Here is an 18,884-nt window from a genome sequence, read left to right as displayed (position 1 = left end):
AAGCCCAAACGACAAGGCCTAGCTAAGCCAAGCAGACTAGGCTAGACGCCAAGGACGGAGTCAGCCACGACCTCTCCCTTCTGTCTTAGCCGCACACCGCACAAGGGTTCACGACCTCTCCGTCGTTCCGACCCCTGGGAGGAACGGAGAGAGGTCGAGCCCAGCCAAGCATGTCTGCTCTGACAAGAGTGGACACGCCGTACTGACCCCGTAAGGACCAAGGGGACATCGGTCACCTCGGTCCGGTCAGACGCCATCCCCGTGCCACGCAACACGAACAAGACAACACCGCCCAGCGATGACTACCAGTTAGGCGACCCGTCGTTCAAATACGGTCCAACATGACATATGTACGATTCTACCCACTACGAGATGTGATCCACGACGGAGGCCTTGAGTTAGAGGCCATCCAGGCCGACAGGAGCCACGACCCCAGAGCCCGGATCGTGGCCACCAACTCCACAAGCTAACCAGGCGATCGACGACCTGGGGGCGCCTACCAACTCCTGTACGACGCCCCTAGGAGATCAGAAGGCAATGACGAAGGCCACGGCGGAGACCACATCGCACATGACGGCTGACGAACCACCACCGTGCCTACAGTGCCGCCACGGCCGGCACAATAGCATCATGGCACACCTTACCGCGACATGGGCACAAGACCATGACGACAACCATGCCTAGACGTGCACCACAAGACGACGTAGCTTGCAAGCCAAGTTAACTAGGTCCCTCCCTCAGGCTCACGACCCCTCGGTTGGGAGAAACTTCTTCTTTATACATGTCCTGGCCCCCACTCTATATAAGGGCAGCCAGGGCATCCTCCGTCCTGAACATCCACACATCTTCATATTCTTCACAACCTCCGAACTCCTTAAGCTTCCCTTCAGGCAGTTAATCTCCTACCTCTTCCACCATTCTTGCATTCCTATTGTAAGAACTTCAGAGCATTCAAGCGAGGAACACGCACTCGATCATCTCTGAGACTGTACGTAGGGCTCCGACCTGAACCAGTATAAATCATCGTGTCTTTTGAATGATACCATCGTCTTCATAGAGCAGCACGACAATCGTATAAATTTACTAGTGCGGTTTACAAAACACCGACAGTATTGTTCGTTGATTTGTAGTGAGAGAAAAACACTATACCATGGCCCCGTTCGCTGGTCTGAAACTTGGCTGAAACTGGCTGAAAACACTGTTCCGGCTGAACTGTTGTGAGAGAAAAACACTGTTCTGGCTGAAAAAAGAAGCCGAACAAAGCCAATTTTAAGATAAGCGAACGGGGCCCATAACTGATAAGCCAGGCTGATAAGTTCAGACGAACAGGGCTTAGTCGTTGTTGCTGCCATAGGTCTATGCACGCACCAGGATCATGTGATCGAGTAGGAAGACAGTGTGGACGGGATTATGATGCTGAACTTCTTGTACTCCCTCCATCCCAAATTGTAAGTCATTCCAAGAATCTTGGAGAGTCAAACTTTTTCAAGTTTGACTAAAATTATAGAGAGAAACACAAAGATTGATGACATCAAATAGGTATAATATGAAAATATAACTAATGAAGAATCTAATGATACTTACTTGGTATGATAAATATTATTATTTTGTTATATAAATTTGGTCAAACTTGAAAAACTTTGACTCTCCAAGATTCTTGGAATGACTTACAATTTGGGATGGAGGGAGTATTTCCTAAAATCACGCTCTACATTGTGGTTCCTAACTCTGGAAAACATAGAGAATAGTTTTAGAAAAAAAATATGAAACGGGTTTCATATTTTACTGAGTTGAAACAATTTTTATATTATTAAACCAGATGTCTGTATTTTTTTTTAAATGGATATTGCAAACACACCACGTGTCTACCACCGCAAGCGCACGGCAGGGCCGTGGCCACGACGAAAGAGGCCCAATGCGCACGGTACGTTTGAACATGGGCTATGCGTCGCAAAGGCTATTCAAGGAACTCTGGATTGAGTGGATCCTTTTGGGCCGGGCTTTCGTCTTGTGAGTGTGTAATCTCGGATCGGGGAACTCGACGACTGGCTACTGCGGCAGTCGGAGAAGATGGCGGCGGCGGGAGGAGAAATTGCCGGCGCTTCGTCGGGAACGAGGACGAAACGGCTTAAGATTGCCGTCATCCACCCGGATCTCGGAATCGGTAAGTCGCCTTCTTCCACCTCCGGTCGCTCGTGCTCATGCTTTGCGTCCCCGCACTGTCCAATCTGAGATGTCGCATAGGTTTATTTGTTTAGATCCGGTTAACCTTTCAGGAACAGAAAATTTTGGGTGTCTTTAACTGCAAGAGGAGCGCAAACTCTATTTGGAGACACAGGAGGTTCTCGAGTTTTGTGTAATATTTAGGAGAGTATGGCAACTCAGGTGGTATCCCTGTGTCGAGGGAGTGTTGTTTTCATACATACGTGAGTGATGCTTCTTTTGAAGTAGCGACTCCGTTCAATTAGCTTGATGCAGGAAGTGATTGTGCTAGTTTGAAGTGTATTTGCGTCGTGCTTGCCATGGGTAGCTCACAGTTGACAGATTACAGAATAATTTCTATGTACCTTTTGCAGTACCTGCTGCTGCAGTATGATCAATGTATGACCATACTCGCAGCATGAAAGATCGAAGCTGCTCAACTATAGTCAACCTTTTGTGTAGGTGGTGCTGAGAGATTGATTGTCGATGCGGCTTGCCATCTTGCTGCCCACGGCCATGATGTTCATGTCTTCACATCACATCATGATAAAAACCGTTGCTTTGAGGAGACTGTTTCTGGTAAGGCTCAGAACTTTACCTACGTATATTTTGTTGACACCCTAGTTCTAAATACAGTTAAACTAGCTTCCCTGTGGTGTTTTGTGTTTTACACACTGTGCCTTGATTCAGAACACTTGTCCCAGGTCACTTCCATGTTAATTCAATTCCTGCAATGCAAAAAAATACAGATTATGTATAAAATTGGTGCTTATGCAAATACAATTCTTACCTAGTTTTTTTCTCTGGTCGTTTGCAGGTTTGTTTCCAGTTACTGTATATGGAGATTTCCTGCCTCGTCATGTGTTTTACCGCTTTCATGCTGTTTGTGCTTATCTTCGCTGCATTTTTGTTGCACTCTGTGTGCTACTCAGATGGCCCTTCTTTGATGTCATATTGGTAGACCAGGTTTCTGTTGTGATTCCACTACTTAAACTAAGGGCATCATCAAAGGTATCAGTGTCTTGTTTGCATGAAGTGCTTACTGTTCTCCAATTGCAGCTCCTTGATGACAATTTATATGTTGTATCTCCAGATAATATTTTATTGTCACTTCCCTGATCTATTACTTGCGCAACATACTACTATGCTCCGGAGGTTATATCGTAAGCCAATTGACATGATTGAGGAAACGACTACTGGTATAGTCTTCTGCATCTCGAATTTGAGTACCTGCTATTTTTTCTTCCCTTTTCTGGAATATGTCTTGGCATCCAGCAGCATTGTAATTGTAGTGGTTACCTTTTATGTATATCAGGTATGGCTGATTTGATTCTAGTTAATAGCAAGTTCACTGCAGCAACTTTTGCAAGGACCTTTTCTGGTTTACATGCTAGAGGAATCGAGCCTGGTGTTCTATATCCAGCTGTCTCTGTTGAGCAGTTTCACGAACCCCATGCTTATAAGTAACTTCATGCTTGTATATCTCCTTACATTTAGGTCTCACTTATTCAATTTTTAGACTAAACAGATCTTCTTACCATTATCATATTCAGATTTAGCTAAACTAGACAACCATCTTTTGTACAGATTGAATTTCCTATCAATCAACCGGTTTGAGAGGAAAAAGAATCTTGATCTTGCCATTTCAGCATTTGCTTTGCTCCATTCTCTTGCTTCGACTCTACCTGGTGATGCTCTGCAAGAAGCAACATTAACAGTGGCAGGTGATTTTTGTTTGCATACTTATTTTCCTTCTAGTTGCATGTTCAATGTTACAAAATCAAGGGTTTTAAACAATATAAAATATTGACTGCGCTGATTTCCTACCACGCTCAATCTTTAGGTGGCTATGATAAGCGTCTGAAGGAAAATGTTGAATACCTTGAGGAACTCAAAAGACTCGCAGTGACTGAAGGGGTGTCTGGACAGGTTAATTTTGTTACATCTTGCTCAACATCTGAAAGAAACGAGCTTCTCTCCAACTGCCTCTGTGTTTTATACACTCCCAAGGTAAGTGTATTGCTGTGCTAGGGCTTACATCAAGCTAAGCATTCTATTTACCTTAATAAACAAGCCTGTGTCTCGCACTTATCCAGGATGAACATTTCGGTATCGTACCTCTTGAAGCCATGGCAGCCCATAAGCCTGTAATTGCCTGCAATAGTGGTGGCCCAGTGGAAACAGTTGTGAATGAAGTAACAGGGTTTTTGTGTGATCCCTCTCCCGCAGAATTCTCCAAAGCCATGCTGAAACTTGTGAATGATCATGATCTTGCTGTCAGATTGGGTGAACAAGCACGAGACCATGTGGTGCAAAAATTCTCGACCAAGACATTTGGTGATCTCCTCAACAGCTGTGTCCTGAATGTCTACCATGAGAGGATTGAATGATCTATAATACCCGGTCTGCCATGCCATATGGAAACAATATGTTCAACACAAGTTTTTTTTTTTTTTTGTATTTTTACATATAATCTGACTTTGATGTACACACATGATGGTAATGACATTCCAGTAAAGCCCTTTGGCATACTATAGTCACTTGATGATCTGTATATTGTTTTCAATTATTAAATCGGATTTGGCTTAGTCCATCCTGTACTGCACTTCTGGAATCTGGAATGGAGCTTGAGTTTGTTACAGTCGTCTTATTTCTTCCCCTAAAGAAAGTAATTAGGTACACAATTGGTTGAGACATCAGTGATTTGACTGGTTAAACCTAAACTGTCATGATCAGTTCTCTCCTGCAGGTTGCAATATGCCAAGGCCGATGTCTGAAAGGAATCATGTAGGTCCAGGTAGCTGTGCCACTTTGTGAAACCCATTTGATAATTTGGTAAACTGTCATGAATCATCAGATCAGAATTCTTCTACTGTCTGACTCACGCCTTTGGGAAAATGTTGCCCACGTATATTCTTAGTTGGATTGGATACCAATTCAAGCAACCGTCAGATGCTATGGGCCAAATACAAGGTAAACTCTAAAGCATTCCTAAAACGGGACTCTTTCCGAAGTCTGGAGTAGTACGCTGTCAATGCCGTTTTGTCAGCAGTGGAATTGTTGCTTCTGTTCACCGGTAGCTGAAATTCGCGCTGGACGTTTCCAAATCCCAGAATCTTAACCCAATTAGTCGGTGGCAGTTTTGTCATCATGATGTTTTTTTTTTAAAAAAAAAATCTTAGTCAACGTATTTCGCAGTTCCTTGAGGATCTTGAGCCGCGCTGAGCCGCTGATTGCTACATTTGTTCAAAAGAAAATTGCGCGGCAGTCAAATGTATCAGGAAGCGTTTGTTGGACGGAGCCATGTGGCTCGGCAAATGCTTGAAGTCCTCGGGCGACGTGTGACGCGCCGCGTTGGCAAGTGGATATATGTCAATTCGTCCTAAAATATCTGCAAGAATCGGTAAACTTAAATTTCGTGCAAGTTTCATAGTTCATGCTTACAAATAGCACCCTGTTTTGCTAAACGGTTGTGCACTAATGGACAGCTTTCGTCACAGAACATAAAATCTGATATAATGAAGAAAATCATCCATGACCCTAAGGGCCCGTTCGGCTGGTATTAAAGCCGACTGAAGCTGTTTTTATTGTGAGAGAAAAATACTGTAGATTCTCACCCTGTTCGCTTGTTGGTAGCCCAAACTAGCCAGTCAACAGTATTTTTCTCTCATAACAAACCAGCACCAGCCAGCCTAAACCAGCCCAGAAATCAACCAGCGAACAGGGTGTCTAGCTGATAAGCCGGCTGATAAGTTGAAGCGAACAGGCCTTTAAGCTGGGTTTAGCTAGTTCTAACCATAAGAAAAAAAATATTTTGCCTGGCCAATTAAGGCAGAGCAATGGCTGGCTGGCCAGCTACTCCGACTTCGTTGAACAAGAAACACATCCGATCCCTCTGTGCCGGAATAAATCTTGATACCCTATTTAAGACAGTACGAGCGAATAAGGTTGTGTCAGCAAGTGTTTTAGTTGAGAGTTGAGACTGACTGTCACTGCACTCGTCTTGTCTCGATGGGACTGTTTCAAGAGAGTGCGAACAGTCCATGACAAGGAAAGATGCCAAAATGATATCAGACACTTACCTAAACCACGAGAAACATAAGACAAATCTCAGTGTTGACTTGTACTATTCCTGACCATACAATACAATAGTCTTCAGTTCTTCATCCGGGAACCATCAGCTGCGTTTACCATTTAACAGTGGCATTAGGATTTCATTATAAAAAATGGTAGGAGTACTAGTTACTTGAAAGGGTACCATTTAGTTTTGGAGAAACAGATAAGAATGCGGCTGGGATTTGGAATAGGAAAACACAACCTGACGATACAGTCAAAGTAAACGCTCAACCGCTCACAGCCAAGAAATAAAATAATATAAGAATAAAAACGACAAACAAATGGATCAGGATTAACAATTCTGATCCACCGTCATCCCCGGCCAGCTCCTCTTGCAACTACATTAACAACTCTATGATGCATTTGACGTCCCAAGATCGAACCTCCCACATTCACCACCTGTTTCTGTCTTTCTGACAGGTAGCTAACATTTGCAAACTGAATCTGTCTTGCAATCGCAAGGTCAGAGAGCATGCCTGCAAATCCAGTTGCGAGTAGACACCTCGCGGTGAGCAACCGCCGCCCATCAGATTGCTTGCTTGCTAAAGTCGACGCCCACCAGATTGCTTGTTTGCTCAAGTCGACGCCCATCGAATTCATGTAACTCAACTCCTAGTTTATCGGTCAAAATCCCTTTTTTAGCGTTTAGATGAGAGACAAAGTCTTGAGTTTGTAGATCTTGGCCAATCGATGTTGACCTTGCACTCAATATGTAAGCATGGCTTACTTTTGTGGCCATCTGACTTCTGAGTTCTGACCACAGCCCATGTTGCACTGTTTATGGTCCATGGAAATCAAATTGCGACGATACTAATACTGCAAGCTGCGCTCTTCCACTTGGTCTTGTAGCGTCTTCGTAGACAGTAGTTAAAAATCATGAATTTTGTTTCAACTATGAAAATCATGTGCTTTTGTAAGGACCAAGAATTTGCTGTTGTTTGCAATATTACCCTAGCATTTGCATGATGTACTATTTTCACTGCAACGCTGTGCTACCCTCTGTCCTGAAAAAAGAAACATAATACTCCATCTGTCCCAAATTATTGGTATTTTTGACCTTTCGATGTTCATAGTTTTTGTTATGCATCTAGCTAGACGCTTTGTCTACAAAATTAAAACGACCTATAGATCAAATTATATAGATGTCTTAAGCCAACATTTTTTAAATTTGACCAAATCATAATATAATTTGACCAAATAAGCACACTATGAAAATATACTCCATGTTGTATGTAATGATACTAATATGGTGTCATAAATCTAGGCGTTTTTTCTCGGTCAAACTAAAAAAGAATTGACTTAAGACAGCTCTAAAAATTGATTTACTTGGAAATGGAGGGAGTAAAAGTTACTCCTCTATTCCAAATCTTAGATCTAGTGTATATCTTGATGTATAGTATTTAGAGACAAAATGACTTATACTTTGAAATAAAGGGAGTACTAATTTATACCATATTGAGCCTGAGTTATTTGACGGTTTAGTATGACATCTGCATTATATTACACCTAAATGCAGATATAAAACCCATACCCCTGGGCCCTGATCCCCTCCAGCGTCCCTCTCAGACATGCTACTTTGTTTTCTGTACAAACCTGAAGCCAAGAATCCTGCTTGAGTCTTGATTGGTTGCCAGTTTCAGCTGCTTGGATTTGCCCCAGATAGAGTTCGATTCTAGGTGATGGCCATGGAGGAGCCGCCTCAGCTGTTCTTGTGTCCCATCTCCATGGAGCTGATGGAGGACCCCGTCACGGTGTCCACCGGCGTCACCTACGATCGCCGAAGCATAGAGCGGTGGTTCTTCAAGTACGGCAAGACGACGTGCCCGGCCACCATGCAGCGGCTGAATTCCTTCGACCTCACGCCCAACCACACTCTGAAGCGCGTCATCTCCACCTGGCTTCACCGCGCCTCCTCCTCCTCTTCGTCATCGTCGTCGAGCACGCCGCTGTGTAATAAGCTGGCGCGGGAAAAGCTACCGTCGGTGCTCGCTGGCATTGAGGCCACGCCGTTCAAGGTCACCGCGCTCAAGAACCTCAGGCGCTGCATGGATGAAGACGTGGCAGCGCAGGAGGACTTCGTCGCCTACGGCGGCATTCAGGTGCTCGGCCGCGTCATGACACAGGCGCTGGTGGAGAGCTGCGCCGGTGGAGACTTCTCGGAGTTCCGGACGTGCGAGGAGGCCGGCGCGGTCCTCGCCACGCTCCCTCTCTCCGACGACGCGTCGGTGGAGCTCGTGCTCAAACCCGAGTGCATGAAGCCCGTGGTCGCGGTGGTGCAGCGCGGCAGCGCCGAGTCGAGGCTGCACGCTATGGCCATCCTCGCCAAGATCTCCAGTGCCAGTGGCGCCCAGCGTGACTGGACCCCTGGTGTGGACGTCGACGACCTGGTCAAGTCCCTCCTCGAGCTCCTGTCCGATGGTGCCTCAGCGAAGTTGAGCTCCCGCGCGCTCGACGTGCTCCTCGACGTCACGGCGCGCTCCCGCGGCGCTCGGCGCGCCAAGGCCGTGGAGGTGGGCGCCGTCTGCGTGCTCGTGGAGCTCCTCCCCGACGCCGATCGCCGAGTCGCCGAGCGCGCGCTCCTCCTTCTCAAGCGCCTGTGCAAGTGCCCCGAGGGCCGGCTCGCCTTCGCGGAGCACGCGCTGGCAGTGTCGGCCGTGGCGCGGACGATGCTGCGCGTGTCGGTCCTCGCCAGCAGGCTGGCCGTGAGCGTGCTGTGGCTGGTGGCGTGCGCGGTGACGCCCGGGGAGAGGGTGCTGGATGACATGCTGATGAGCGGCGGCGTGGGGAAGCTGCTGGCGCTCCTGCAGGTGGAGAACTCGGCTTCCACCAAGGAGAAGGCGGCGAAGCTCCTCAGGGTGCACGGCGCATTCTGGAGGCAGTACCCGTGCTTTCCCACCGACCTCAGGGACTACCTGAAATTCCTCAATTGATCTCTGCATGTCACTGCAAATGCGCGGAGAAATTCCGAGTGCGTTGAACACGATTATGAGCATTATTTGTACAGTTAAAATGCTAGATTTTTGGATTTTGATCCATCCATGATCCATGATTTGTAGTTTTGTGTGCAGCTGTACGTATGACATTGACATCATTTTTCTGATGAAACAGGAGGTGTTCCCCCCTACTGGATTTTATTGAATTAAAACTTTTAATGTATAAATACAGGGGCTGAGCATGAAGCTCAGGAAACAAATAAAGAAATAAAGAAAATCATGAGTATTACACAAAGCCTTCTAGCCATTGATCTAACTTGGGTTGATATTTGCCTTTAGCTCTAAGCTTAATAGAGCTAACTCTTTCTTGAAAGTAAACTTGCAATTATTCAGAGAGTGCTGCATATCTCTGAAGATATTGTCATTTCAAGCAGCCCAGATGGCCCAGCACATGCATATGATATAATTATTTCCATGAAGAAAGGCTGCTATAATTGTAGTCTGAAGGTTGAAAGAGAATCGAGAAGATCATCTTGGATCAAGTGGGCAAGACCCAGAGTATTCCAGCAGCACATGGCAAAAGGACATTGGAAAAAAAGATGCTGTAATGTTTCCTCAGTGTCAAAGTGACAAAGCGACATTGACATCATTTTATGAGGCTAAAAGGAACTTGGAGCGTGCATTTCGTTTAATTTGCGTTACAAGGAGATTCATCCGGTTGTAATTTTGGACCAGAAATTTTTAAAAAAAAAACCCATATATTAACCACTAAAACCATATAGTACATAGAATCGGAAAATAAATTTCCACTTGGAGTATTATAAGAGCAAATTAAAGGGGCTCTATATGTCTATCTGGAGAGTCAATCAATGAATATTCTCTTTATATATTTCTCATGTCTCCAATGGATTTTTCATTTTTTGTTCTCTATACTCCAATAGTTTATCATAAATTTCTTGTGTGAAAGAATTATAAGAAAACCATCATATTGCATTTAGATTTTAGAGATTCATGTAGCCTCCCCAAAAATAAAAAGCGAGAAGAGTGATTTTGGATAGAGGAAAAGACAGAGAGTGGTTTAAAGTCTATTGGAGCTTTTTTATTTCTAAATTTTGTGATAAAGAACCATGCTGAGTGTCTACTGTGGATGCTCTAAACCTGATGATTAGTGAAGGCTATTGCTGAAATTGCTGAAAACTCTTTGATTCTCTCATCTTTTCTCTCTCCGGAGTGTCATTGCCGGTAATTTCACAGAACAAATGAACGCATGCCAGAGAAATACTCCTTTTAACCCGTCCACAATTCATGAAGTTTGGTTTTTCTCCCTCATATATAAAACCGGATTTTGATCCCCCCTAAACTTCAAAAACTGTTCGTTAGCTATTCTTATCATCACAGACAATGGTGGCCATATGTTTCCTCAAGAACCCCATGATATACCTGAATGGTCCGGACATAGGTTGGATTGGATGGGACCACATTTGTATCCTTAATACGTTTAAGGAACTTGAACAGTTCAATTTAAATTTTGAGGTAAGAGAGCCCCAAGGAAAGTGGGAAAATTTTACATCACTTGAGTGTGACCAACATAATTGCTCAAAGTTTTCCTCGTCATCTCTATGATAGAACAGCAAAGGCGATCATGCCAAGTTTGGAATGCCTTCACATTCTGGAAAAATTATCTTTGTGAGCAACAAGTGTTACAGATTTGATGTATGTATACTACGATCTTTTCTCAAACGTGCCATTGACACGGTATTCATTAAGCAGAAGAAGAGTTTTACAATTTAAAGCTGGGACGGTAGTTTGTGATTACCGAGCCAAATACCGACAGAGCTCACATTTTTGTGATTACAAAAGAAACTACTTAGCAACCGTGAGGGGGTCAAGCATAGGGACAAACACAGCAGGCCTTGAATTCAGTGGCTAAAAAGCGTCGTGCTCGAAGCCAATGATGTTCAGCTTCATGGCCATCGGATCGAAATCTGGAGCAAAGAGTGCCTGAAGGGCCTCCTGTTCGGAGGGCGACAACGGCGCAACGAAGAAGGCCTTGATACTGTCCAAATCCGAAGGGTTCGAACCTTGTGCCTCTGTGATCCCTAGCTTTTGCTTCAGCATATTTTGTGCCTGGACAGTCAGGTTGGAGGCCTTGGTCTTAGCAGTCAGCCTCCCACTTCGACGCACCGACATCACCGTTGAAGGGACCTCCTCAGCCTCAGCTTGTTGATCAACGGGGTCTCAAGCGGGATGCACAGCCACGCCTTCAATTGTGCCAATAGTGACGCATCAACCGATGGAGGTTGAGCGTTGCGGCCTTCGTCGTTCAGTCGATGACCCGCAGCTGTGCCTCAACAGCTCAAGCTCCGTGACCTCCGAATCCGGCGCAAGCGTCCGCGGCCGTTTCCTACCATGGGGCGAGCGATGCAGGGCCAACTCAGGGCATCCACAAAGCTACGCCGGAAGCGACCCTCTAGGTCCGGCAGGGACCCCATACCCGAAGGCTTCTCCGTGACAACCATCTCCTCGGAGCGCATGGGATCCCATCGCTCATGGGCCGGCACGGCCTGCAGCTCGGAAGCGATGGGGTCGAAGAAGTCCACGTCGCAGGAGACCCAGGGCAGGGAGGAGTGCACGACAACCTCATTTGCAGCAGGAATCTCGAACGGGGAGTGGGGCGTCGACGAATCAACAGGCAACTTAGAGGTGGCTTTGACGGTGATGCTGCCGAAGCGAAGTGAGCTAGTCCACGACCATGCTCTACCACCCAGCGCACCATACACCCATCAACAGCGTGCAGGAGCCCATCAACGGCGTGCAGGAGGAGCGGCCAGTGGAGGTAGCAACTACAGCATTGGACCTCTGTCACTCGCAATCACGCGTCATGTGCCGAAAACCTCGGCAGCGCAGTCAGCGGCGGGGAAGCCGGCAGATAGCCACCCGGTGAGTCCGGGATAGGCAATTGAAGCACCTACCCCAAAAATCGGCGGGGATGATCCGGGGTCTGACGCCGCGTGGGCGCCTCGTTGAGGCCTGGCCTCACCACCCTCCCGACGCAGCGGCTGGTCGCCCACAGGATGATTTGGAAAACCAGGCAGGATCCTCCGCCACCCGTCAGCGCCAGGGGCGGATAGGGCGTGGCTATGGAAGGTGCTTGCTGACTTCTGGGCTGGGCCGAGCTCGTCCTCTTCCTTGCGCCGTCAAGCAACGCCGGCGTCCACGCACGGAAGCTCGCGGCTAGGCCACTTTATTGTTCATGCTTGATCCAAATGCTAATTAAAATTTCTGTACAACCGTGGTACATTAAATCGGAATAAATTTGTCTTTTAGGGAAATGAATTTACAATACTCATGTCGCTAAGTCAAGCGGAGCCGTTGGAGCGAGGCGACAAAACAGGACACGAAAACTTTGCACATCCTAGTATTTGGAGTTTTGGACTAGGCCACTGGCCACAGTTCGCAAATAATGAAACAACTCAAAATCCAATAGCTCTGGACCAGAACTCCCGAAAAAACTACAGAGTCGTGTTAATTGTTAACAGAAAGTCGGAAATTAGATAAGTTTTTTTTAGAGTTAAATGCACCAGAGATCCATTAACTTGTAAGGAGGTTTTAGCTGGGTCCGTCAACTTTCAAAGTGGTTTTTTTGGTACATAAACTTTTAAAATGGTTCACTGCAAGTCCATACCTATTTATTTAACCTTAAATTCAAAGTACATTTATAGAAAACCTCCTACCTTTCTTTATCTTCTACGTGCTCACCCTTCAGTCATCGTGAGGTCCAGGTGGACCCCGCACACACGCATGCATGCACTGCATGATGCATGCACGTCGGCGTCTTGCAAAAGACAACGGACTGGGCTGCCGCTGCTGGCCGTCGCTGTCCCCGGCGCCGCCGCCCCTGCTGCTTCCGTCGCTCTTCATCAAGGCGTCGCCCACGTCCGCCACCGGCTCCCAGGGGCGGAGCGGGACAAGGCGGAGGGCGTCCTGCCGCCGCTCGTCATGCTGGCGGAGTCCGGCAGCCTCGTGGCGCGCGAGAAGGCCGCGCTCACGCTGCAGCGCCTGTCCGCGTCGTCGCCTGACAACACACCGGTCTTGACGAGCAGCGCGCAGTCCCGGATGCAGTCCTTAGGTTCTACTCCAACTCAACCGAGGATGCAGTCCTTCGGTTCTAGCGATGGAATCATGGAAGTCGGTGCCCTCGTTCTTCCTTCACAGCAACTGCACCGGCGAACTCTCTTTTCCAAGCGAAGAGCAGCGTGGCTTGCAGCAGAGGCTGCGGCAACGGCTGCGGCTGGGGTCCCATCCGCAGACGTCCGGGAGCTGCTTGCGAGGCTGCAGATCGGGCACCCCGAGGCCAAGAGCCGGGCCGTGGACGGGCTGCTGGACGCGCTGCGCAGGGACGAGCGGAGCGTGCTGGTGGCGCTCGGCCGCGCCAACGTCGTCGCGATGGTGCAGCTGCTCACGGCGTCGGCGCCTGTGGTCCGAGAGAAGGCCTCCACGGTGCGTGCGCCGGGGAGTGGCGCAGGGGCGCCCGTGGCCTGCCTCGGCAGTGCCCGAAGACGGGGTCGCCGGAGGTTCCGGCAGCGGCGCAAGCGGCGGCGCCGTGGTCCAGCAGTCCGACCATGACGCAGACGACTCCTTCGTCCACCAACGCCTGCCGCACCTCCGGCACCGCCAAGAGGTTCCTGAGCGCGCCGGCCGCGGCGGTCTGGGAGACGGAGTCCCCCGTCTGGCAGATCTCCACGAGCGCGCCGGCGCTACCGTGTCCGACGACCGCGCGCGCGACGTCAGGCGTGCCGGAGTCTATGATCATGCCTCCGGAGAACACGGTCGGCTGTATGTCGAGCTGCGTCCCTCCGACGCTGATGCCGGTGAGATTGACCAAGTAAAACGTCGGCTCCTTCGGCACGCTGTGCAGCGGCGTGAACAGGAACCCTGCCGTGTTGTTGCTGGGCGCGCCGAGCGCGAGGACCCGGTGGTGCTGTTGCCCGCCTGGAGGCAGTACGAGAAGGCGCTGCCATACGTCTTCGCCGTCTGTGAGACGAGCGACTCTGGCGCGCCGCCGAGCCCGAGGAGGCCGTCGAACAGGTCGAACGTGCCACGCTGGACCAAGCCGCAGCCGAAGCTGAAGTTCTTGATCGAAACCTGTGGGCTCAGCGTCAGCGTCTCCGTGCTGTACCACTGTGATGTCCCGTTGGCGTACTGGATCCCGTAGGCACAGGGAGGTGCCACTGGAGTTGGTGCAGCCATTGGCGTAGGTGACGGGGTCCAGGTCCCTGCACACTTTGGAGTCGCACGGGATGGGCGCGTACGAGGACGACGCGCTCGGGTCGAACAGGGGGTCCTTCTGCGGGTAGCACCTGGAGGAGTTGCAGGGCTGGCACTGCACCCACGATAGGTCGCTACCGGTGTCGATGAGGAGGACCTGCTGTTAGAATTGATCTCATCCATCTTGACCTAACGGTCGAGACGGACCCCTTGATCGCGTCCTGATCGGGGACGTCCAGCCATCTACTGGCTAGTGGGCCCCCGTCGCACAGCGCCTATAAAGAGGAGGTGGGGCAAACAGCTCAGGATACGAGGTTCACCGCCGCCACAGCCCCACTGTCCTAACCTTAATCCGATCCAGAGGGTGGCACTGCCAGCGGCGGGAAGCACCACCGGACCGCCGTAGCTCCACCCCGCCGGGACTCCGCCACCTCTGCACCGTCACTGCCACACCGCCACTAACACCGACGCCATGGACTCCTCGAGCTCGTCCACCAAGCCCGACGGTCTGTACCTCTCCCTTTCTCCTCTCTCTCTCTCTCTGGATCCATGTGTTCTAGTTCTTTCATACCGAATGGAAGTCAAAATACCCACTGATCTACTCCTAGTCGATCCAAAAGAGTTAACATTGGTATCAGAGCCGTCGATCTAGTGTGTGGATTGTGTTAGGGGTAGCAGTGTAGAAGGAGATGAGTTAGATCCGGTTCAGATCGAAAGAAAAGAAATACAGAGGGTTCATCGAACCCTAAACCCTAATCGGGTGATAGAAAGAAAAAGAAAGAAGGGGATTCGAATTCGATTCGGATTACCCTAAAGAACCTTAACCCTAAAGAAATTGGACGGTCCGGGGGTAGTCTTACCAGGGCTTCCCCGCCGCCGTCACTACCGCCTCACGCGGGATGGAGCACCCGCCGCCGGCTTGCTGACGCGCGGGAAGAGAATCAAAAGAACAGAAAAGATAAGAACAGTTTAGATCCGTTTGGATCTAGACAAAGAAAGAGGGTTTTCACTAACCCTAACCCTAACTGGGTGAAGATGGAAATAGAGGGCTCGGATTCAAGAAAACGATGAGATCCGAACCCTAACCCGCTACAGACTCGGGGAAGAAGAAGAAAAGGGTGAATCCCTAACCCGAAACCCTAACCCTAACTCGATCCCCATCCTAATCGGTCAAAACCGAGAAGAGCAAGCAAGATCCAAACAAGAAGAAACGGGGAAAGGGAAAAGCAAGGACGGTGGCTTAGCTCACCGCTACCATCTCCGCCGTCGTGCGGGAAAGACCGGACCGTGCCGGTGTTCGTCGCCGAGATACATCCGCGCGGGTACGGGTACAGGGCGCCGACACGGAGCCGCTTGACGGTGGCGCGCTCTCCCGACAGGGAGCGCGCTCGTGCGGCAAGAGGGCACGCGGTGGCGCCGTCTTCGTTTTCTCCTCCGGCGCGGCTGGCTGTCGCTCGTGTGCGGCGCGCTGCTGAGAGAGAGAGACGCGCGAGAGAGAAGGGGAGAAAGAAATGAGGCTAGGGTTCAGAGGGAGGCCGGCCACGGCAAGGTTTTGATCAGGCGAAACGGCCGGACGGCCGTCGGATTTGATCCGATGGCGTGGAATGACCGGGCCACTCAGCGGCCCAGGCGGGATGCCACTTTCCTGGCCCAGGCCCAGGATGCGGCCTGGGCGCGGGTGCGCGCTGCGTGAGCAGCTGCTGGGCCGAACAAGCGATCAGGCCTTCGGGCCAAGCAGGCCTCCAGGCCAAATGAACAAGGAGATGTTTTCAGTTTTTTTTCAGAAGCTATTTTGAATGAATAAAGTTAAGTTTAAATGTTTTATCTCTACTCAAATTTGATCCAACGTGATCATTTGTTTAGAGAACAGATGAGTAAAGTAAAAATGCTTCTGAATTAGTATTATTTTCAAGAACTTTTCATGCTACCACTACAAAGTTAAAGAATATTATCTTCTCATTAAATTCAAACCAACGGGAGAATTTAATTTGAAGAGCAGTTATAGTTATTCAATAAATGATGAAAAGTTGATCCTCTAGTTAAAATTGGAACCAACGGGAAAATTTTAATTGGAGGAATAGTCGGTTGATAGTTTAAAGTTAAATTATGGTATTGTTATTTTCTGACCAACGTTGATGATAACAATATTATAATTCTATGAGTTTTATGTTTAAAGTTTAAATCTCTGATGAATTTTGCATCAAAGTGACCAATTTTTCAGATAAAAGATAAAGATCAAGGAATGCTCTTAAACTAGAGAAATGTATTTTTATGTTTTCGCTGCAATGAAGTTGATTGTCTTCTAATTAAATTCGAACCAACAGGAGAATTTAATTTTGAGAAGCAGTTCTATGTTTTCAAGATTATTGAATTTCTATACGTTAATTCCATTTCTGCTCAACGGTGATGTGGAATTAATGTAGAAGAATGATGTTTTATTCTATTTCTACCCAACGGTGATGTAGAATAGAACATAAAGATTTCAAAGTTTAATGAGCATTATTGTTGAATATTTTTTCAGACAAAAGACCTCCATGCTTTCATTCTTGAAGGCAGTAAGAGAAATGAGCTGGGTACTTATGACTCAGATGATGAAATGCCTGAGGGCAAGTTATGTATGAAAGAATGTCATTGCTTAAGAGACTGTGTTCTCTTTAAAGAATGGCTTCAAAAGAAAAGAATTCTAGGATATTGATCCAAGAAAAGAAATAGATCAATAAGTCTTCATTGAGAAATATCTTTTATGTACTCTCTGTGAAGAAGAATTTATTTTTAGTTTCACTTATGAGAGTTGTAAAAGTCATATACATGTTTAATTTGACTAACATTGGATTAAACATGTGTGTTAAAAGAATATTCAGATTTATTTCTGAATTTGATGATTGAACACGAGCCAATCCTGGCAATTATGTCCGTTCAAGGGAATTATCTCGCATGGCGGGAAAAGTTTGTGATAGTACCCGCATGGTGGGAAAAGATTGAGAAAATACCTGCATGGCGGGGTAAAGTTGGCATAGTACATATGTTAACCAATCCTGCATGGCGGGAGAGTTTGGCATAGTACTTATCCCGCATAGCGGGAGAAGGATATGATGACTCATGTGCTCTAAAGAAATATCCCGCACATGGAGAGAAGTTTGGGATAGCTCTTATGCTATTCTAGTATTTACCATACACTCTGATTGTGTCATGGTCATAAGTACTCAATGAGTTTGAGAACAAAAGAAAGTTGCATGTGAACCAAAAGATAAGAATGATATGTAAGTAAGACTTGCAGAAGTATTGATAATAATAGACTATGTTGAGTTTTGAAGTGTAATGAGGAAAATGTACTCCCATACGAATTTTGTTTGCATGATGTAATCATGTGGATGAAGTAAGTAATCAAAGGTTCCTCATTCATAAGAGTTCTGAATGTTTCGAAATTGTGGTAGAAAAGTTCATACCACATTTCGAGGGGGAGAAATGTAAGATTAATTAAGAAAGACAATTAAGAAAGATACTTCCACATACTTCAAATAATGCAACACATACTATGCATTGAAGGTAAAAGTGATTTATAAAAGATGAGTGTGATCGTTGAGGGAGTAAGACGGTCATAATAACGATACCCCTAAAGTAAAGAAATAGCTAAATTCCTGGACTTTTTATAGTTCCGATAGGAAGATAGCATAGTCGGCTAGTATTCATACTAGACGAGTCTCAAAGTTATTAAGGCGGTGCTTAAAGCACCATTCGAGTTTTGAAAGATTAAACCCAAAATAAAAAATTTGAAGATACACCATCTTTAAAGAAGATGGAGTAATTTGGGGGAGCATGGTATGTAGATACCTAAGGCTTGAATAGAAGTGGGATTACATATCCACTAAAATGTATTAGAGCAACAAATTGCTTAATACACGTTGATGTTGTATGACATATACAACACCTGATGTTAGCTCTTAAAGAAGATGAATAAGTAAATAAGGATCTTGTGATACAGGAGGCTATAGAACAATTGCCTTTTGGCAATGAAGAGTAATAATAGCCCCATATGAAAGAAGTACCATGAGGCCCCAGAAAGTCTCAAAGAATAAGAAAATCAGATATTTCTGGCGACTAAGAAGTAAAAGTTAAGGAAGAAATTCAAATAGAGAGTGATTCCACCTCATTTGAAGAAGCCATGAGAGGCGTTCACTCGTCTAAATGGCAAGAAGCAAAGGAACATGAAATGAAATCGATAAATACCAACGATGTTTGGGACTTAGAAGAAATTTCTAATGAAGCCAAAACAGTAGGCTATAATGAGTCTACAAGACAAAGGTGACTCCAAAGAAAATATAGAAAGATATCCAAAGGGAATATGGAAAGCTTTAAAGCGCCACT

General features: G+C 47.1%; 2 protein-coding genes across 2 annotated transcripts; both read left to right on the top strand.

Annotated features, from left to right (window-relative positions):
• The first annotated feature begins 2,001 nt into the window (after positions 1-2,001).
• On the top strand, positions 2,002-4,841 carry LOC136493338 (uncharacterized). The gene is made up of 8 exons (XM_066489412.1): positions 2,002-2,164; positions 2,665-2,781; positions 3,020-3,213; positions 3,296-3,401; positions 3,518-3,665; positions 3,790-3,926; positions 4,046-4,212; positions 4,299-4,841. Exons 1-8 carry the CDS (start codon positions 2,071-2,073, stop codon positions 4,590-4,592), a joined length of 1,257 nt encoding a protein of 418 aa, XP_066345509.1. The 5' UTR covers positions 2,002-2,070; the 3' UTR covers positions 4,593-4,841.
• A 3,156-nt stretch (positions 4,842-7,997) lies between these two features.
• LOC136490599 (E3 ubiquitin-protein ligase PUB23-like) lies at positions 7,998-9,407 on the top strand. The gene has a single exon (XM_066486800.1). The coding sequence runs from the start codon at positions 7,998-8,000 to the stop codon at positions 9,246-9,248; it is 1,251 nt and encodes a 416-aa protein (XP_066342897.1). The 3' UTR covers positions 9,249-9,407.
• The last annotated feature ends 9,477 nt before the right edge of the window (positions 9,408-18,884 follow it).

This window comes from Miscanthus floridulus, chromosome 11 (assembly GCF_019320115.1).
Source record: "Miscanthus floridulus cultivar M001 chromosome 11, ASM1932011v1, whole genome shotgun sequence".
Lineage (NCBI taxonomy): Eukaryota > Viridiplantae > Streptophyta > Magnoliopsida > Poales > Poaceae > Miscanthus > Miscanthus floridulus.
The sequence above is the reverse complement of the archived record's forward strand: the minus strand, read 5'-3'. Positions and strand labels throughout refer to the sequence as shown.